Here is a 21042-nt window from a genome sequence, read left to right as displayed (position 1 = left end):
GTGACTGCTGCACCGGAGGTGTGTGGGGTGCGGGGGCCTGGCGGTGGCGGTGGTGGTGGTGGTGATGACTCACTGCACAGTAGGACGTGGGAGATAAGGGGGTTATGCTCCTGAGGCAGCTCCCAGAACAGAGACGACTTTGCCTCCAGGAGGCAGCAGGGTGGGGAGGGGCAGGCTGGCAACCGTGTTGCCATATCTTCTTGGTTGGCTCAGCTTTTCTAGGAGAGACACTAAGTCCAGGCCACAGTGCCTGTTCACGGGGCTCATGTAACACAGCACATTTGTGCCTCAACCAGCTCTTATCTAATCTGAATTGTCCCTACTACCATTTTCCTAGAGAAACTTCAGCCCAGATGGCTTGACTGGATAGGAAAGGAATGGGGAGGGGAATGGAGTCAGGGAAGCTAGAAGTTCAAGGTTGATCATCTAGGGAAGGGAAGAAGAAGGTACAAAAAGAAGGTACAACCGATTTGTATCCAAACAGACTGAAAACCTCTAAAATCCCAAGTCATCATTTTGGTCTCAAGATGATTCCTACAGCAGCCCTTAACCACGATTCCACTTTCTACCATTGGCATTGCCGTTTTCCTGGTCATCCAGAAACAAATTATTAAGCCCACCTGTGACTGTTATACCCACTCCCTCCTCCCTGACTGCATCAACTTCCATGACATTGTTCCCTCCCATAAAATTTTTCTGTCCATGTATTTATATCCCCTCTACCATCAACCTGGGCCAAGCCTTCACTTCATTATTCTTTATACCACCCAAGGACCAATGTGTCTCTTGTCTCTCATCTCATCAATCCAGATCCCCAGTACTGCGCCAGCTTTACACAGATACTATTTTTGTCACGTTAGATTTGTCCTCAGAAGACTTCAGTCTCTCCTTTTGTGGTGCCCAAAGCGCTAACTTTTCTCCATGACTTTCCTGTCTCCATCGGCATGCTGGCTTTTTCCACTTCACTAACCACAGACGGGGAGACTTACCCCCATCCCAACCAATGCACCATAACACAACACTGATGTGGGCAGGAAATACTGCAGAGGTATCATTAGTGTGACTATCCTATCTTGCCTGGGATGGGAAAACAGGTGACAGACGTGAAATACCGTCTCTCAGAAATGAGCTCACTGTGACCGCAGGGGAAGACCTCAATGTGATGTGGGAGAGAGAGTTTCTGGCTTGGAATGCAATTCATTCCTATAAATATCTATAAACCATCTTAGGTAGACATGAAAGAAAAAGGGACACCGTCCCTGCTACTAAAGATTTTCAATCACTAGGGAGATGAAGATGCAACCACCTGTGGGAGACAACAGAGAATGAAAGACTCAGTAATGCCTCATTCTTTGCAGACGGTATGAGCTCCCATGAGGTGGGCAAGGCAAATATTACACTCATTTTCTAGATGATAAAACTTTCTTACCTGCTTGAGAATTTAAGTGGCTTGTTTATTGTCACAGGGCTAATAATTAGCAGATCAGGGACTCCTGGCTGTGCACTGCTCTGCCTGCAAACAGCAGAGTTCTGACATACCCTGAGAGCCATCAAACATTCCCAGGAGCTGTGAGAGCTCCTGGCCAAGGTGGCATTTACCTGAGAATTGAAGGATCCAGAAGATTTCAATCATAGGAGAAAGGAGTGAAGAAATAATATTCCAGAAATAAAAAAACTCCTTGAGCAAAGGCATAGACCAGGACAAGAGGAGCCACCCAAGAGCAAGATTGCTTCTGGAGTGAAGACTCCCTCCCTTCGCCTCCCCCTGAGAAGCTGAGATAAAGGAGGAGGAGAGGTGTGGGTGTCTCTGGGCTGATAAACAGACTCCACCCAGAGGCCAATAGCATGAGTATGGGGACAGGAGGGTCAAGCGGCAGAAGTTTCCCCTCTCCAGGACAAATGAACTGGGGTGGGGGTAGGAGGGAGGCCATTTTCCTGAACCTGTTTTCAGACTCAGCACTTAGAGCAGAACCAGGAAGCTTCTGGGAGCCAGAGAGGACTGAGAGAGGGCAAGTCCCCTGGAGAAAACTGTTCCCTTCTGGGGTCAGATGGCCAGGGTGGGGGTGGATGGCCCTGTGTGCGAGTGCTGTGCCCCCCAGGAGAGAGGAGGGAACATGAGGCTTGGAGAGCAGAAACTGGAAAGGAGAGGGAGGTATCCAGAGAGGGAGGAAAGCAGGGGTGCATCCAGGGGAGGGGCCCGCTCCGAAGCCCTTCTGGGAACACTGCCCTGGATGATAGCGCCTGTGTGACAGGAAGCGTCAAAACGACCTGATATAACTCTCTTTAATGCACCCCCTTCCTGAACTAGCTTCTCTCCCCTCCATCCTCCTCAGTTCAGGAGGGTGGAGACCAGAGTGGGGAAGAACCCGGGCCGGGGGAATGAGCCGGGCAGGTGGAATGAGACCTCCCCGGAACCAGGAGGTAAGTGCCCTCCTTGACCCTTGTGGGGCAGATGAATGACATCCCTTCCAGCTCTGACATCCCACAAACTCTAACCCTTCACAGCCTACTTGGTTCTTACCCAGAACAGGTGGCATTTCTCGTTTGTGCATCTCCCAGGGGTCCAAATAGGGCTGGGTTTAGGGAGAGTGAGGAGAATGATCTCTCTACAAAGGGGCCCTGGCACTAACTTTTCCTTTCTCTTTCCTCTCCCCTTTCTCTTCCTCACCCCTCTCTCCCAATGCCCTCCATCTTGGGGTTTTCACTTCCTGGTTGCCTGTACAGAGATCTCCAGAAGAAAGTCTGCCCACTGCCACTGAACCCAGTGGACAGTGGTCCGTGGTCAAGCGGGTGCTAATGGCTGGCCTGCTTTTCAGTGTGCTCCTTGGTTTCTCTGTGCTTTTGGTGTACATCTTCCGGAGCTGTGGCCCTCGTAAGCATGATCCTGGAAGCCCCCAACCTAGTCAGCCCTTCCTCATCAGGGGGCAGCCTCTGCCTGCCGGCATCCCCGAGGCTTTGTGCCCTTGGACTTACTCACCACTTACCCTACCTGACCCACTCCTCTCTCCCCACTTCCCAACTTCTTCCTCCCCATCTGCTCCTGGTCTTGGCTTCCTCACAGGGTCCCTCTCCCCTTTCTTTACCAGGCATTCCTTTACCTAGCCCCTTGGGGGAGCCCTGTCCCTTTCTCTTTCCCTCTCTCCTTCTCCCAGTTCTGAGCGTTTCCCCACAGGCCCCTGTACGACTCCTGTGTGTTGGGATCTCCTGGCTCGTTACCTGGCCTCTGGAAACACCAGTGTGGCCCCCTGCACCGATTTCTTCAGCTTTGCCTGTGGACAGGCCAAAGGGACCGATTATTCTTTCCAGGCTCTTGCAGAGGAGAATAAGAGCCGACTTCGGAGAATACTGGGTGAGGCCCTTTGGGCAAAGTGGGTGGCTCTGAGCCTATTACTATCTTGTCCCAAACCTGTGTGCTTGTGGGACAGCTGGTGGCTTCTCTGTCACTGCAGCTTGCTCCTCAGTACCTCCCCCCTTCTCTCCCGTCCCTCTCATCATCTTCCCTTTCCTGCTTGCCCATGACTACTGCATTCTCTTCAAGCTCTCCCCTTGTTACTGCCCCTAAATGTTCAATTTCTCTCCTATGCCTGGGACCTTCCCCACTTGCATCCCCTCACCACCTGCTGCACGTAAGCTCATGTGTCCATCACTCCCAGTCGCCAGCCCCCGCCAACCCTGTCTTCTAGAGCCCCATCAGTGGTCAGTATCTTCCTCTCCTTCCCTGCACTTCCTGGCCCCCTCTCACCATTATCTCCTGTTCTCCATGGAAACCTTGGACCTTGGACCTTGGGCCTGGAAAAAGGGGGATCCTGGGGCTGGCCGGATGGGATAATGTGGCCAGTGGGGTGAGAAGTGTGTGTGTGGGGAGGATAGTATCTCGCTGTGTGTCAGGGAATGGATCCAGACAGGTACAAAGGGTGTAGAGGAGAGGACCCACCTAAAGCCCCGGGGGTAGAGAAGAGGCTATGTGTGGAGAAGACAAAAGACTGACAGGAGAAGTCTGGGAAAGGAGCTGCGGCCATCTGGGAGGTTGAAAGTTGGGGGATGGTGGTGAGGATGGGGAATAAGATGGGGTACAGAAAGCAGGCATTTCCAGTGTAAGGTGGCCAAGGGAGTGTGGGCTGTATCCACTGGAATTTGGGACACGTGAATATATCCCTCTGCCCTCCTATTGATGGAGAAAAAATGGAGGCTGGCCTTCCCTTGGTAGAGGGGCCATGCTTCCAGTTAAGGCCCAGAGATGAAAAGAAAATGTACGCTCAGGATGAATGCTATTGCCCACAAGAGAGTGAAGGGTATCGGGGGCTGAGGGACAGGCAGCAGGTATTACAGAGTGGCTGATTCCAAAAATATGTCTTTGGGTTGTTGCCATATGTTTGCTTGTTTCCTGGAGTCCCAAGCGAGGGCCTGGACCCTGTTTCGTCTCCTTGTTAAAACTTTCCAGATGATTTCCCTCCCTCCAATCCCTCAATGTTCTTTGGTTTCCCAATTTTTCTAATCTCTTCACTCACCTCCTTCCTGCTTTCCCTTTGCATCCTTTCTCCTGTACCCATAGGTGCTCCTAGGTGTTCTTGTCTCTTCCTTCTTTCCTGTGTCTTTTCCTCCCTGATTCTCTTTAGTGTCTCCTTTATTTTTCTCAGTCTTCCCCACACTCCCTCTCCCTGCACCTGCTCTCCCACCGAGCCAATCCAGCCCTCCCATCATCCCACCTGTCCACATCCCCGTGTTCCTCCCCTTTCATCCATTTCCCTGGGAGTCCCCTTTCTTGACCCCCTTCTCAGCTCTCTACTCCTCTAATTTTCTCATGCTTCCTTTCTAGAAGCCCCAGGTTCCTGGCACCTGGGCTCTGGAGAGGAGAAAGCCTTCCAGTTCTACAGGTCCTGCATGGACACAGATGCCATCGAAGCTGTTGGGGCTGCCCCCCTCAGACAAGTCATTGAGGAGGTGAGACCCAGGACATTAACATTTCTAGATACAAAACACATAGGATCAATGTATGCTCAGGGCTGCTCCCCGTTTTTTTTTTTTTTTTCTAGAAAGGGAGGGGGGTCTCTTTCCTAGGGATCTCCAAGTTCCAGGAGGGAGATGGAAATAGCAATACTCTTTGGAAGCATGAGGACCTGGGTGTGGTAGAGAAAGAAGGATAGAGGTGGAGCCTCAAGGGCTCCAAGCACTCAGAGTAGTGGTGAGAAGTAGCAGGTGTCTGAGGAAGGGGGCGGCAGGTCTCCCAGGCTATCACCCTATACTGAGCCCTGTCTCTCTGCTTCCCAGCTTGGAGGCTGGCGAATCTCCGGTAATTGGACTTCCTTAGACTTTAACCGAACTCTGAGACTTCTGATGAGTCAGTATGGTTATTTTCCATTCTTCAGAGCCTATCTACAACCTCGTCCCACCCCTCCATACACGCCAGTCATCCAGGTGAGGGATGCATTGGCAAAAATGCAGTAAGACCTGGGCCCACTTGGTATTCTAGCCTAGCATCTCCTAGTGGAAGTTCGTGGGCTGAAGAGAGAGGACAAATGTGCAATGTAGGAAAGATCCCTATCTTGAGGGAAAATTATTGATGGGACACCAGGGACACTAGGTGAAATCAGGGAAAGGAGTAGTAGGGCCAGTTGGGAGAAGACAGACATAGTTCCTATCTTCTTACTGCTTATCTGGATTACCCCTACAGCCTCTTAGTTAACCACATTATCTTCAGCATCACTCTCCTCGTATCTGCTCTTCATTCTTGCTAGAGGGACCTTTCTAAACCAAGAGCTAATTATGCTATTGTCTCTGTGTACATGCCTCCAATGCCTCACCAGGTCATCACAATTTAGTTATTAATCCTTAACAAAACCTTGCAAGTCCTTTTATGATCTGACCCTTACACACTTCTCCAGTCTTGTCCCCCTTAAACCTCCAGCCATGCTAACTTACAGCTTCAGGACTATTCCTCAATTCTTTGAATAGATGACTCCCTTGCTTGCAACACTACTCCCCAACCCCTTAAGCTCAGCCTACAAAACTCACGTATTTTTAAAACACGGGATTTGATCTTTATCTCTTCCAGGCAGACTTCACTGACACCCCAGCTATGAGTTAGGTAGACCCCTTTGTCCTTCCACTTCCCAAACTCTCATCATTGAACACCATGTTAAAGACCATGAACCCCTGAAGAACAGGACCACAACTTGTTCATTTCTGTTCCCCAGAATCTAGTAGAAGGCCTGGCAGCCAGAGACCCACAACAGGTGCTTTCTAAACAAGTAAATAAATAAAAATGTTGAAGGTATCAATATTGTGGTGGGCAATGCAATCTATTTGACTCCTGCTCTCACAAATTCCACAGAATTATGTGGGGATGAATATATAAGAAAAGCTGTCATTAACCAGCATGAGGCATTCTAAATTTCTGTTCTAAAGGGTATGCTCAGGAGTTTAACCTGTGTGGCCTTTAAGGAGCAGTTAAGATCTGCAGTGAGTAAGGAATGTCCCAAAAAGGGGAGAATGTGAGCTGAGACTTGAAACATGGTTCAATCACAAAGGTGAAGGTGAAGCTAAGGGCATCAGGAGGGTTTCTGGAAAGTCCTGAGCTAAGAGAAGAGGCTGAATGGTGTGACTCCTCTGTGGGGTCAGTGAGAAGGCTGATTTGTGGAACAGAGGGTTTGGGGGAGGGGTGAGATGTGGTGGGAGATAGATAAGAGCAAGACTGAAGACTTGAGTTTGGGCCTGATGATTCCCGGCCTCAGAAGTCAGATGGAGGCAATCACTTTGACTTAATAGAAAAAAAAAAAAAACAAAACAAAAATGCTGCTGGGTCCTTTCAAATATCAGGGTTGTGCATTGTACTTAAGCAGAAACAGTGATTTCAGAGGTCAACCTAGAGATGTTGAGGAGTCTAGAGGAACAATTTGTAGGTTCTGAACTAAGATGATTGTGAGGAATTAAAATGGAAAGGAAAGGCCAGGCATGAAGATTTAGGCAACTTCATCCCCGTGGTGATGGTCCCTGGTGCTTCTAGAGGACTTGGTGACTGACTGAATGTAAATGCAGAAAATGGAGAAACTGGAAAATGACCCCACAGTTTTGATGTGCTGTGAGTGGGAGGAGGATGGTTACCATCAACTGGAGACTGGATGGACTCTGAGGGGAAAAATAGGTAGAATTGACTGCGGAGGGATCACCCCCATGGGAGCCTGGGGGCAGGGAGGAGGAGTCAGACCAGCATGGCTGAGGTACAGAGGACAGGGGAGGAGCATCTCAGGAGGGACGGATCATCATGGGTTCCAGAGATTTCTGACCTCAGAGAATGAAGAATGAGAAGACACCATTGGGAAGCTTCTAGAAGAGAATATCAAAACGGTTTTAGAAATGGACAGATTGTACAGAGTTTAAAAGGAAGGTAAGGGAGTTGAAGCAGGGACAGAGATGACTTTTAGTTCTTCAAAATGTGGACATAAATGTGACAAAGGAGCCATGTGAAAGATTTTTCAAGATGGGGAAAGCTTGAAGTGGGAGCGGGATATTGAAGTTGGAGCAAAAAAAGGCAAAAGTGTGGGAGCAAAGGTCTTCAGAACAGAATCAAGGACATGCAAGGACTAAGGTGAGGACAGATGAGGTAAGTGAGGCACTTACCTGTGCACAAAATCAAAGAGGTTAGCAAAAACAGCAATCAAAGTAAATATTTTAATAATTAAAAAAAATCAAAACCAATGCAAAAATCCATGATAAACAAAATAGCAAATTTTTGTTCATTGCGGATTTTTTGAAGAGATTATTTCTTCACAAAATGGACCAAAAATCTTATTGCAGACTTTAAAAAAAAAATCTTTAATTTTTCTTCAAAATGGATAAAAAACACACTTTAGATTTTCAGGAAAAAATCTTTGATGAACAAAGATTTGATCTTTTAGTCAGCATAGATTTTAGCATTGATTTTTATTTAAAAAACACCAATTAGAATATTTATCTTGATTACCATTTTCAGTACCTCTTAAATCTTGTGCCTGAGACATTTTCTCACTTCCTTAACTCTAGACCTGGCCCTAGTACAGGGGATGGCTTCCTTCAGGACATGGATTAGTATGCTTCTCTCTTGCTGAACACCCCTAAACTGGTTGAAATACCCACCCTGTCTTGACATTTCTATGTCTAGACTCTTTCCCCCCATGCTTCCTGGCCCAAACCCCTCCCTTTCTTTGTCCTCTTTGCTCCTTCTCTGTGTCCTGAGGCCATCTTCTGTGGTATATTCCCCTTCTCCCCACACCTGTCCTCTCCTTCCTCCATGCTCCCTACTTCTCTCCAGTATCTCTTGTGTCCAGATAGACCAGCCAGAGTTTGATGTTCCCCTCAAGCAAGAGCAGGAACAGAAGATCTATGCTCAGGTAAGATGGCTCCATGGACAAAGCTCAGGTCCTGACCTCTGATATTCAGAGAAAGGCAGGGGCCTCTGATGGCTGTGACTGAGGTTGCCCCTTCCCCAGATTGTGCGGGAATACGTGACTTACCTGAACCAGCTGGGAACCTTGCTGGGAGGAGAACCAAACAAAGTGCAAGAACATGCCTACCTATCCATCTCCATTACCTCGCAGCTGTTTCAGTTTCTAAGGCCCCTGGAGCAGCGGCGGGCACAGGGAAAGCTCTTGACTATTGACCAACTGCAGGTGCCTTGAACCAGGGACTGGAGGAGGGTGGGCACAAGGGCTTCTCTCCCAAACTTTCTTGTTCTCCTGATCTCCTTTTTCCTCATTCCTTAATTCCTTCTCATCCCTAACTTTCCTGGTTCCATCCCTTTCCCCAACAATCCACCTCCCCACTCCCTGTCAAACCCTGAGGGAGGAGAACCATCCCCTTCAATCCCATCCCCCTTAGCCTTTGTGTCCCTCCTCTAAGGAAATGGCTCCTGCCATCGACTGGTTGTCCTGCTTGCAAGCAACATTCACGCCAATGCCGTTGAGCCCCTCCCAGCTTCTCTTGGTCCATGACCTGGAGTATTTGAAAAACATGTCTCAACTGGTGGAAGAGCAGCTGTCGAATCACAGGTTTGCCTCAGGTGGGATTGGGGAAGTATAAGGGAAATGGAAAATGTCTAGGGCCAGGAGGCCTCAGAGACGAAGAAGATTATGGAAAATGCATGCTGGTAAGGTCCTCCCAGGAAGTTGGAAGGGACCCTTGGACACAAAAGGGCAGAGAATAATTGGGGTGGATGGCCCAAGAGGGAATGGAGGGAACAGGAGATATGAGAGGCTTGGGGGGCACAGTTAAGCAAAAACACACATGAAATGAGGTGTACAGGTGCCCAGCAAGATACAGGGTTTACTGGGAGTAGAACCCATCCTGTGAAGAGCCTCTAAGCTATAGGAGATGCTAGAAGACCAGTCACTAGAGACAGAAGGCATGTGTGTCTTAGCAGCTGGGAGGTGTGGGCAAGAGGTAGAGGCACATGAGGCCAGTGGTTGGATAAGGTGAAGGCTGGGGATTCTTTGGGGAAAAAGCTAGGGGAGAGGCCATTTCTCAGCTGTGAAGGATTATGAGGCCCTTATGGGTAAGGCTCTGTGTTGGGCTGCCATCCCCAGTGCCTGGGTGGCCACTACCTGAAGACAGTAGCTTCCTTCTGGGGGCTTAGGTTTAAGGCTCTTTTTCATAGTAACTCAGTGGCAGCAAATTCTAGAAATTCTTTGTGAAGGAAGCCAAGGGCCATTCTTGTGGGTGTGAGCAAGTTTATATATGGTTACAAATCAGATGTAAAGTGAACTGAGATTTCTTGGTTGTGGAAGTAGATGAATCTGCTGGTTAGATTCTTTAAGTCCAGTCTTCCTCTAGCTCAGACCCTTCCCTCCCTGCAACTTGAGAAGTCATCTCTGCATCTAGTTCCTTCTACTACCATTCTCCAACTCACACCAAGGAAAGCTTTTCTTGATTTATCCCAAGGTCAAGCCTTTATTTTCTATAGCTACAGAAGAGAGGGGCCTTCCCCCGGGAGTATCAAGGTGACTACACAAGGGAGGCTGTTCTCAAGGTACCCCCAGAGCCATGGGTGTATGTATCCATCTCTTTTCCTTCCTCAGAGACTTTCTGCAGAGCCATATGATCTTGGGGCTGGTGAGGACCCTTTCTCCAGCCCTGGACAGTAAATTCCAAGAGGCACGCAGATCATTGATCCAGAAACTGGGGGAGCTGACCGAAAGACCACCTATGGTGAGGAGACAAAGGAATGAATTTTCCCATAATAGGGGCTAAAGGAACATTTGCCATTTTAAGGGATAAATGTTGGCATGTCTCTCCCAGGGAGAGGGCATGAGGGCATGATGGCAGTGCCCTGCAATGTCTAGTGTTTCCATAGACGCAGACAGTTTGAGCATATGGTACTTATACTGAGGACTGAGATGCTGAGTACCATATATTTACACACATCTGGCTATTTTCATGGCCTTTGGCAGAGTACTAAGGTGCAAATACAAGACTCTAAAATGATCAACAATTGCTTTTCCTTTGTCATGACCTTTAAACTATATGTCTAGTTATCCAGAGCTCTGTGATATGAGGACATGGACTTAAAGCTTAGGATTCACTGGGATGCAAGACATGAGTAGCAAGCAGTGGTCTTTCCTCTATCTAGGTGATTATAGTGTTTGATGTTCAAGTCTGCTTCACAAAGATTTCATCCCTGACATCTATTAGGATCTGCTGGGCCACAGCATGGGCTTTGTGGTCCAGATCCTGATATATGTGAGGTGGTGGCTGTGTCGTAAACACACTAATCCAGGTCTCTTATGTCACATAAGATGTGGAGACACTCTTTTACCAAGAACTTTGGAACCTTAGGTCAGACACATCCAAATGCAAGCAAAGGTGTCTAGAACATTAGAAATGCTCCAACCTCAATCAGGGCCTCAGTGTAATCTTGAAAATCACTGGGGTTTCTTTTTCTTAGTAATTTGTGGACCATTTCTGTGGCTTGAAGAAATTCACTGCTTTGGTGACCTGAATCATCTGTGGAGTTCAGAGAGGGGAAATGTATGAAATGCATAGGGACTGTGATGTCATTATTGAGTATTGGGAGTAAGATATTTTTCTAAGCCCTCTAGATATGTATGAACTGATTTAATTCTCTGAAGAATTTCCTGAGGTAGGCATATCATCTATGCCTATTTTATGATGGGGAAATTGAGGCACAAAATCTAAGTAACTTGCTCAAAATATTACAGCTAGTAAGTTGGTACAGCTAGGATTTGAATTCTGGTAGTCTAGCTTGAGGGTCTGTGCTTAATCACTGTGGTAAGAATAAAACAAAACAAACCAATAAAAACAACAATGACAAAACACTCCTCTTTAGGACTTTCACTCAGATGGGCAAGTCCCCAAGAAGCTTCTACCCAGCCTTTCTCTTGACACAGATGAAGCAGACAGAACTCCAACTCCTCTTAGTTGACATTGCTACAAAGTCCCTGGCAACAAACAGCCTTCTGTCAATCCCAGAGCTATGGTCTGATGGTACTTCTTGAAGGATATAGGTGTGCCAACACTGAAATCACACTTGAAGAACTTAGAAGGCTTACAGATTGCTAAAGTTGCCATCCTTTATATACTTACATACATCCTTTATATCCATTATGTCCATCCTCATATACCATTAGGATTATAGCTGTCCTTGAGCTTGAAAGCTGACTCAAGTTCTACCAACAAGTAGAATAAGAATAATAGCTAATGAACAGTGAGTGTTACTGTATGTCAGGCACTGCTTGGAACACTTAGCGTGGGTGATTTTACTTAACCCTCACAAACACTCTGAGGTCCTTAGAAAGGGGAAGTAGATTTCCCCAGACCAGTTCATTAGATGAAGAAATGGACCCCAAAACAGACCTGTCCATCTCATGAGGCCATGTTTTTAATTACATACTATGTAGGATTGAGAAATCAGTGAGTAGGAAAACATAAAATGGGTTGGAAAATTCTTTCTACAAAGGTCAAGATAGTAAATACTTTTGGTTTTGTGGCCCATATGGTCTGTGTTGCAACCACCCAGCTCTGCCCTTGTAGCACAAAAACAGCTGCATGCAGAGTAAATGAATGGGTGTAGCTGCGTTCCAGAAAGACCCTGGGTCACATGACAAACCCTCAGATTTCCCAAGAGGGAGACCTAAGGGAAGGTTGGATTGGCAGTGGGATCTCCCTGCTAGACGTAGGATAGAGGCAGTTGTCTAGAGAGTTGAAAGTGTTTTCTGGCAAAGAAATGGACATTACTTCATTGGACAAGGTATGGAGCAGGCTGGCTAAGCTTTGGGGCCACATAAGGGATCCCCTGTGGTTCTGGCTGAGAAGAGATGGTGAGGCATGCATGGAAGGTTCTGCCTGCTGCTGCTGGCACAAAGAGCCAAAGGGAGGAAATCAGAGAGGGATGGAGGGGGCCCAGTAGGCCACTGGAAAGATTTGGCTTTTCTCGGCATGAAATGGAGGCCTACAGAAAGATTGATCTATTTTTATGTTTCAAAAGAATGTATTTGGAAGGTAAGCAACAGGTGCTGTGATGGATGTGAGCTGTGAGGAGGAGGAGGGAGTCAGACACCACCAACCCATTGGTCTTGATAAGACCAAAATTCATGGTTTCATCTAATGGTTATTAATTGCGGATTTCTAACCATATTCTTTGGAGTGAATTCTAATTTATAGAATCCCAATTCAGTAATATGAGGTCTTATTAACTGGCCATATTTTGTTGAATGATTTTGAATATACCGTCAATGAAATGGCCATTAAACCAGGTCTTCCTCTTATTAAACTTGAGAAGCTGAATTTGGGGAAGTAAAAGCAGAACGTCACAATTATACCTGTGGAGTGAACTCTTTATATTCAGCCCAACATCCTGATTTGTTCAGGTGATTTTAGCCTTTGTTCCAGTCCTCTGTTGTATTACCTTTCCCTTCCCATTGTTGGTCATTTGCAGCTTTATTTAGCGTATCTTCATTTAGACTATGATTAAAATACCAAAGAAGGAAGAGCAGCAGGTCAGGTCACTGAAGACCTAGCTATAAAGTCATCTATTCATTTATGCAACAAAAATATTTACTGAGCACCTACTATGTGCCAGACACTTCTCTCTGCCCTTGGGATACCACATAGGCAAAAGACAAAAGCCCCTGCCCTCAGACACTGATATTCTGGTGAAGGAAGAAAGACAATAAACTAAGGAAATAAAATATGTTCGGTGGCAATTAGTATTACAGAGAAAGAAATCAGGAAAGAGCGAAATGGCATGCTAGGTGGGGAGCATGTTGTGGTTTTTGGTAGGATGTCGGGGAAGCTCATGTGAACTTGGAGTCAATGGTTACCGAGGTTTCAATATGGTTCAGCCCGCTAAGAAGCCATGCAATTATATTATCTTCCAACACAGATTTCTGCATCTCATTCACAAGGTCTTAGTTTATGGTTTACCCAAAGGCCTCCATGAAACCAATGGCAACACAGTGAAGGGGTACATTAAGGTTTACAAAGTGCTTTCGATGTGGTGCTTCATTAGATCTCCCAAGCAATGCAGGCAGAGGGGGCAGGCTGGTATTACTCTCCCAGGGATGGTTTGTGTAACCAAAGTGCAGGGGTTAATAATCCACATTTAGTAAATGCTGAATTCTCTGTTCAGAGATAGTATTGTGGTGGTTCCTTGAAGATGAATCTGGACAATCAATGTGTTTTCTTGGCCTTAAAGCTTTTGACAATCTTTTAGCTAATCACCAGCAGTCAAAAATTAGGAGATGGCACGATAGTAGTCACATCTCCAGCATTTTTGAGTGCACATGTGGTAAGCATGAAACTGAAGCAACCCTGAGCTAACGTTCCTCAGGGGTCACAAGTGACAGGGGCTGAGTAAGGCAGCTCTATTCAGCCTGGGTATGCTCTGCCCATTGACCCTAGTCCCTCTATGCCCCATGGGTCTGACTCCAGCTGCTTCTCAGTTACCCCACCACTGGCCCTTATCGAGTCTGTGACTCCTGGTCTCTGGGTTTTCCTAGTTTGGTGAAGTTTTAACCAGAAAAATTGTTATTATTGTGGCATTATTTGTCTTTAGTGATCCCTTAGTAGTTATATGCTGTTTCTCAAGTGTTCAGAAATGATTGGCTTAATGACTTATTCTAGAATTTGGTGTCAAAATTAACATTAAGGATTCCTGGCTGGTGTATAATTTCTAAAATTTACTTTCCCTCTATGGCAAATTAAGAAAATTTATGCTTCCCTTCAGATTCCTAGAATTTTCTTTTGATTTCTATTATTTCTTAAATATGATTATTTGTAGTTCTAAGGTTATATCTGTAGCTTATCTTCTGTTCCCTAAAACTAATGTACTGGGCTTCATTATCTTGAGCTTGAAGTATTTCTTCCATCTTTTTTATTTTGGCAATGATTGTTCCCACTATATTTCCCTCTCTTTCTCTCTCTCTCTTCTAGAGAGAGGGAGCACACATGAGAGAGAGTGGGGGGAGGGGAAGAGAGATAGAAACAGAGAGAGAGAGAGTTTTAAGTAGGCTCTACACCCAGAGTGGAGTCTGATCTCATGAACCTGAACTGAAATCAAGAATCAGACACCACTGACTGAGCCACCCAGGTGCCCCTCTTTTTCTCTATTTTTAATATATATATAGTATGCTCTATCCTTCCATGTCTTGAGAGACAGCTCAGATACTCAGAACCCCCAGTAGACAAATATATAACCTGTCAACTTCCACCCCAAGACCTGCATTTATTTATAGATTCTGGAAGTTATTTTCCTGGTCATGGGAGATGTGATCCAGCACAACTGTGACAAAAGGAATCCCAGAGTTTTGCAGGGCTTAGCGATGGGTAGTCTCGGGTGGCATCTATGCTCTCCAGGAACCGGTTCAGACCCTGCTGGGGCCTAAGCTATAGGGACAGGCATGGAGGAGGCTAAAGCTGTTGGAAAAATGGACAGGCATTAGCAAAAGGGATCAGGAAACAACTCAAGAATGAAGAGGTGTGGAAAGGTCAGGCAGATCAACCAAGCTCAAGGCTGATGTGCTTGCTGCCGCCCTGGGGGTGGCCGCTACCTCCCCCATGCTCCCCAACAGCCTGATGAAAGTCAGTCTCAGATCCACGCCTGTCATCAGGAGGCCGGTGAGGGATGGACAGTCACTGAAGGCCACCAGCCGAGCCTGCCTTGACCCAGTCATGGCTGTCAGACACAGGTTCTCTTTCAGCTCATCTTCACTGTGCACGTTTGTGTTTTGGAGCTGCAGCCAATATGCTGTAGAGAGTGGCTGAGTCCTTATCCTCGCAAGAGGGGACAAGAACACACAAATGTGGGCAACTGGGTCTGGAGCAACCTTCAAAATGGTGAAGGTCAAAATAGGCAGACCCCAAAGTGTCTTCTTCAATGACAACAATACTGGCCTTCCCTTTTTGTTTCCTCTCTTGTGGGAAGCCCCTTAAACTCTCTCTCCAATCTTGGTACCAGAAAGCATAGTGGCAACCTAACTACCTCCCTGCAAGGAGATCTGAGAGGAGTAAATAAGTTACAGGAATGAAGTCTTGTGACTTCATCCCTGCTTACCCCAAATTTGCATATTAGCTGTTTTTATAGAGTCCCAGCTCAGCCTTCCCCTAGGCCAGCTCTCTCACCCTTGACCTGTTGAGCGTGTTTCTCAGTTGGTCTCATGTCATCTCTAGGCCCAATTCGTGGTCGGTTCCTCAAAGCCATCCCCACCCCCACAAATACCTTCCCGGCATCTCTCTCTTATGTTGGTCAATTTTTCTGTTCCCATGCTAAGAACACCCCAGTTGCCAAGCCCCTACTGAGTTTTTGTACAACCACCTGTCTGCCTTTGAAGTTGACGATGTCTTTCATCTCATCCTCTTTTCCCTGATTTGACCAAAAGTTTCTTGGTTTTCTGAATTCATGTTTAGTCTTTTCTTTTGTCTCCTTCTCCTACCAAACAATATGGTGTCTAAAATCCATTTTCACTCTGATCATTTTCTTCTTTTTAAGACAAAGTTCTTATAGTCCACAATAACCATTTGGAGAGTTGGGGAAGGTGGCAGAAAGGAAAGAGGGATTACCTTCCCCAGTTTCCATTTTAAGCAAAGAAACATGGGAGGGTGGCAGCCTTTACTGGGCTACCAGCATGGTGCATGTGGCAGGCAGGGACTGGGTGGCCAACAGACCTGCTGAGGTGAGAGGTTTGCTGTATAGTCCTCTCCTATCCAGGAGCCTTTCTGTTCTCCATAAGGGTGCCTCTGAAAGAACTTGTTTTCAAATTCGGTAGCCAATAAATAAGGATGTTTCACCCAATCCAGGCTCATGAGACTAATCCTGGAGGACATAGCCTTTTTTATTACCAAGTGGCAATAGCCCCATGTGTATCACCAAAAAGGATGATAGAGCAAAGTGAGACAAACCCAGAAAGACAGAGAAAGAGAGCTTCCCCTGTGGATAAAGGTCTAGACGAGATAGGCCCAGGGAGGTGGATGAGGAAGAATGCTTGATGGGAGCCATTCATTCCAGATTTGTCTCCATAGCCTTCCCGCCCTCGATGGATGAAGTGTGTGGAGGATACAGGAACCTTCTTCAAGCCTACTCTGGCAGCCTTGTTTGTCCGTGAGGCCTTCAGCCCGAGCACCCAAAGTGCTGTATGTGAGGGCTCTTCCCCAGCCCATGTCCCTCCACCCCTTTCTACCCAATCATTCTCTCCTAATTCTATTGACTGTGCCCTACTCTGTGGTTGGGGGATGGTCAGGGAGTCAGGCAGTCACAGAGAGAGAGAGAGAGACCACACTATGAGAGAGAAGTCAAAGAAGGCCAGGCTGCATCCCTAGGATTTACATAGTTTTACTACAGGACACAAGTGCACACAACATGCATGGAATTTGGACAAGTTACCTAACTTTGCTGCACTTGTGTTTCTTCAACCATAAAATGAGAAAATTGAACTCCATGGCCTCTAAACGAATCCCTGTTTCTCTATGATTTCTTAACAACACAGGAAACGACAGGAAAATGGAATGATATAATCTTAAAAAGTTCAAGTGAATGAGTACTGAATAGTCTTTGAGTGCTTACCATGTGGCCGATACTCTTGTAAGCACTTTGCATGAACTACTTTAATGCCTAATATCATCCTGATTTTAGAGAAGAGAGAATTGAAGCACAGAGAGGTTAAGTAACTTGCCCAAGATCAGCTACCAGTTAATAGAGTCAGGATTTGAGCTCAGGCTTCTGATATTGTCATCCATTTACCTCTATCAAGAAAGGATACAAACAAGAAGATAGATGGATGGGAAATCAGTAACCACACAGTCAGTTGTGAAGCTGGAAAGACTTCAGCTTGTTGGAAAGCTGAAATGCCCAGAAAGATGGAGAAAGGAAATGCCGGCCATAACTAAGAGAGTGTGAGGACAAGGGGCCTCAAGAGCAGGGAAGGGAATGATGGTCCTCTTCCTCCCTCTGCTTTCTGAGTGGATCACCTGGCCAAGGGTAAGGATGGTATCTCCCTCCCCTGGAAGGCTGGGATCTCCCATGGAAAGGAACTTTCTCCCCTATTGACCTCAGGAGTTACCAGCTCTCAGATTTCCTTTCTGTGTATGGCACCTCCTTTCTGTCCCCCCAGATCTCTGTGCTCTGGGTTTCCAGTCACCTAGTTAATATTACTTCCTGCTTTCTCTCTCAGAGATCTTCCCCCTTCTCTGGTAGCTCCTTGGAGCCAAGGCCCTTCTTAGAGGCCCAGCAGGCAAGACCCCAGACTGAAGCTGACCCTGATTCTGTTTCTCTATCCTGGCCCCTTCACAGGCTATGGAATTATTCACTGCAATCAAGAATGCCCTCATCAGCCGCCTCAGAAGGATTCCCTGGATGGATGAGAATACCCGGAAAGAGGCCCAGAACAGGGTGAGCTCAGAGTGAAATGCAAGAGTCAGAAGGGGTGGAATTGAGTATTGGACCCAGAGATCACACTGGTGGGAGGAGAATGCAAAGGCACAAGGACACATGGCAAGTGTAAACACCAATATGCTGCCCACATACCCTGGTGACAACACAAAAGGTGGGACCAGGGCAGTGAGCACAAGATATTCTCTCTGATCGACTTGGGGTAGCTAGGTTTCTTCTATCTTTTGTGTCTCTCCCCAGGTCACCCAACTGCAGGTGAAGATGGGGGCCCCAGAATGGGCCCTGGAGCCATCACAGGCCAGACAGGAATACAACGATGTGGGTCCCTGCCCTTACCAGCTCCTCATTAGTCCTCAGCCCCCTGACCCACCTGAGTGGCAGATAATCTGTTTATCCTGGGCAATCCTAACTGACCCTTCCTTGACCTGGTGATGGCTGGGCTTTATGGGTGAATATCCACACTGTGGGTCTTGCCAGCAGAACAGCAGAACCTTTTCAGGTCACACTGAGTGTGTGTGCATGCATATACACATGCATTCTTGTGACTTGCCTGAGCATGTTTATCTGTGCTCTGATTTGTGTAAAACCTGTCTGCACTGACATGTGGCAGTGTCATTGTGCTGCCTTCCACTGTACTATGGATGTCTATATGCCGGGGCTTATCCATCTGTGTTCAGATGTACCCATCAGGGTATGTCAGTGTGCATCTGTATTTGTCTCTGTGTATCCGAGTCACTTCCTGCCTCCTCCCAGATACAGCTTGGACCCAGCTACCTGCAGTCCTTCCTGAGCTGTGTCCGATCCCTCCAAGCTAGAATTGTCCAGAGCTTCTTGCAGTCTTTCCCCTACCACAGGTATAAGAGCAAGGGAGACATAGACCCTGCATCTCAGAGATACCCATTCAAGATTAGCAGGAAAGATGGGGGCTTGGGGAAACAGGAACAGTGTGACAGTAGTTGAGAGGGACTTCATGTCTGGTGGGAGGGACCATAAATGATGGAGATGGTGTTCATATGTGCTCTTCCCATAGGTGGCAGGTATCCCCCTGGGGGGTCAATGCTTATTATTCAATACCTGACCATGTGGTGGTCTTCCCAGCTGGACTCCTCCAACCGCCATTCTTCCACCCTGGCTACCCCAGGTAGGGGCTATTCCCTGAGGGTGGGCAGGGGACTTCCCAAGCCTGATGGACAGATGTTATGATGGATGGCACTTGTGGTCAGAGAATTGGGGTCAAAAACTTGGATTGGAAGGACTCTGGGAGTAAGACAAACCTCTGTCTCCCCAGAGCCGTGAACTTTGGCGCTGCTGGCAGCATTATGGCCCATGAGCTGTTGCACATCTTCTACCAGCTCTGTGGGTAACAGTGGGCCATTGGGAGGTGGGGCCATTGGGAACCCAGGTGAAGGCCCCAAAAGAGGCCGTGAGGAGGAGAAAGGGTGGGCTCCTGGTGGGACAGTTCTGAACCCTTTGCAATGCTTCTGGGGGCCAGCCCAGTCTGTGGTAGCCCACTTGTACTCATCCTTACATGCTGCCTCACTATTTCTTTACCTGGCCGCATTTTCAACAGTACTCCCTGGGGGCTGCCCAGCCTGTGACACCCGTGCCCTACAGGGGGCGCTGCTATGCATGAAACACCACTATGAGACCATTCCCTTACCCAATGGAACCTCCTTCAATGGATCTCGGACATTCCTGGAGAATGCTGCAGACACTGGGGGGCTGGCCATTGCACTGCAGGTAACTCCCATCCCTGGAGCCAGGATCTGTTAATAGCCATTCCTTCTACCATCCCTCATGCAAACATAGCTGTAAAGCCTTTTACTCTTCATATCCCCATTCCTACCCCACAAATCCCTCTTTTCTAGGATATTCATATTTTTTTCCTCACTTAGACCAGTGTGTCTGTAAAGAACTTGGGCAAAAACCACAAACTGTTTTAGGTTTTGTATGTAGGGTTTCAGACTTCCAAATGGCCATGGTTCTGGAGTCTAACTAAGGGCTACTCCCATCCCACCCCCATATGCAGGCATACAGCAAAAGGCTGTTATGGCACCATGGGGAGACCACCCTGCCGAACCTGGACCTCAGTCCTCAGCAACTCTTCTTCCGAAGCTATGCCCAGGTAGACAGCTGCCATCTTCCCGCACGGTTCGCTCCATGTCAGAGAAGTACCTTACTGCTAATGCTTAAAGAACAGCTCCTCCCTGAAACTCCTTCTCCCAAACAGCCCCAACCCTCTGCCATAGAAGTCCCCACTGTCATCTTTTATACATACCACTTGGGGCCATTTTTTCATTTTACTATAAATTCTTCTACCAAATTCGGCACCCCCTTCAATAAAGAAAAAACTCTACTGCCAAATCCCTCTGAGATGAGCCCAACTTTTTCTTCTCTCATTTCTCCTCAAAAATGAGGCTCCAACAGACTGTCTACAGACCCCAGTCCTTCTTGGAGACTGGGAGACCCCAGGTGCGGTCCACACCTGACAGCACCCTCTAAGTACCATATGCTCTCTCAACAAGACACTACACCCAATTCCTCAATATGCTGAAAGACCCTCTCACAGAGGTTTTCCAATAAACCCCACCTCTCAGTCACTGACAGATGGTCTGACTGCACAGCCCAGGCGCCGCCCCCTCCACATGCCTCCTGCCAGATCAAGAGACCAACAAATGTGTGGCTTGATCCCTGCTCTCATCTCTGCCATCCCTAGTCACCACCTTGGCACTGGTTTGCCTCATCCTACTGACCCTGATCTACCCTATGATTCTGCCATTTTCCTTACCCCACACGTACCTCTCTTTCTCCACAGGTGATGTGTAGGGAGCCTGGCACCCAGGAGCCCCAGGATCCTCACAGCCCACCCACCCTTCGAGTCCATGGGCCACTCAGCAACACCCCAGCTTTTGGCAGACATTTCCACTGTCCACACGGTACCCTCTTGAACCCCTCTAGCCACTGCCAACTCTGGTAGCCTGGCTACCACAGAGATTTCAATCAGGTGTCACAACGTCTCCCTGATCCGTCCATAGAATTAGGCGGCAATCGCCTTTCTCTTTCCCTTCCAAAAATAAAAGCTGGCACTTGGCATCTGCCTATCTCTTAATGACTCTTTCTTGATATGTTCTATGTCTAGAAGTCAGAAAAAATGAGAGAAAAGGTCGAGA

At 47.4% G+C, this 21042-nt stretch overlaps 1 protein-coding gene across 6 annotated transcripts; it reads left to right on the top strand.

The window, feature by feature from the left end:
- The first annotated feature begins 1883 nt into the window (after positions 1 to 1883).
- Positions 1884 to 20967, top strand: KEL (Kell metallo-endopeptidase (Kell blood group)). 6 transcript variants are annotated; one of them, XM_047695999.1, is made up of 20 exons: positions 1884 to 2009; positions 2334 to 2421; positions 2725 to 2872; positions 3173 to 3349; positions 4817 to 4941; positions 5269 to 5290; positions 5367 to 5415; positions 8288 to 8366; positions 8466 to 8645; positions 8875 to 9023; positions 10050 to 10179; positions 16507 to 16617; positions 17774 to 17872; positions 18113 to 18190; positions 18626 to 18726; positions 18903 to 19013; positions 19161 to 19228; positions 19443 to 19612; positions 19902 to 19997; positions 20688 to 20967. In XM_047695999.1, exons 1-20 carry the CDS (start codon positions 1900 to 1902, stop codon positions 20847 to 20849), a joined length of 2253 nt encoding a protein of 750 aa, XP_047551955.1. In that variant the 5' UTR covers positions 1884 to 1899; the 3' UTR covers positions 20850 to 20967. The 6 variants fall into 6 exon arrangements, with proteins under 6 accessions (XP_047551955.1, XP_047551953.1, XP_047551954.1 ...); XM_047695997.1 differs by having other exon boundaries at positions 4820 to 4941; positions 5269 to 5415; positions 8304 to 8366; XM_047695998.1 differs by having other exon boundaries at positions 5269 to 5415; positions 8304 to 8366; positions 18632 to 18726.
- The last annotated feature ends 75 nt before the right edge of the window (positions 20968 to 21042 follow it).

Source organism: Lutra lutra, chromosome 11 (genome assembly GCF_902655055.1).
Source record: "Lutra lutra chromosome 11, mLutLut1.2, whole genome shotgun sequence".
Lineage (NCBI taxonomy): Eukaryota > Metazoa > Chordata > Mammalia > Carnivora > Mustelidae > Lutra > Lutra lutra.
This window is presented reverse-complemented; position numbering and strand designations above follow the sequence as displayed.

Coding starts and splice junctions, on each gene's coding strand:
- KEL (XM_047695996.1), top strand. CDS start 1,900: ATGAACTGGGGTGGGGGTAGGAGGGAGGCCATTTTCCTGAACCTGTTT. Junction 3,350..4,816: donor CCGACTTCGGAGAATACTGG/GTGAGGCCCTTT, acceptor CTTCCTTTCTAG/AAGCCCCAGGTTCCTGGCAC. Junction 9,024..10,049: donor GAGCAGCTGTCGAATCACAG/GTTTGCCTCAGG, acceptor TTCCTTCCTCAG/AGACTTTCTGCAGAGCCATA.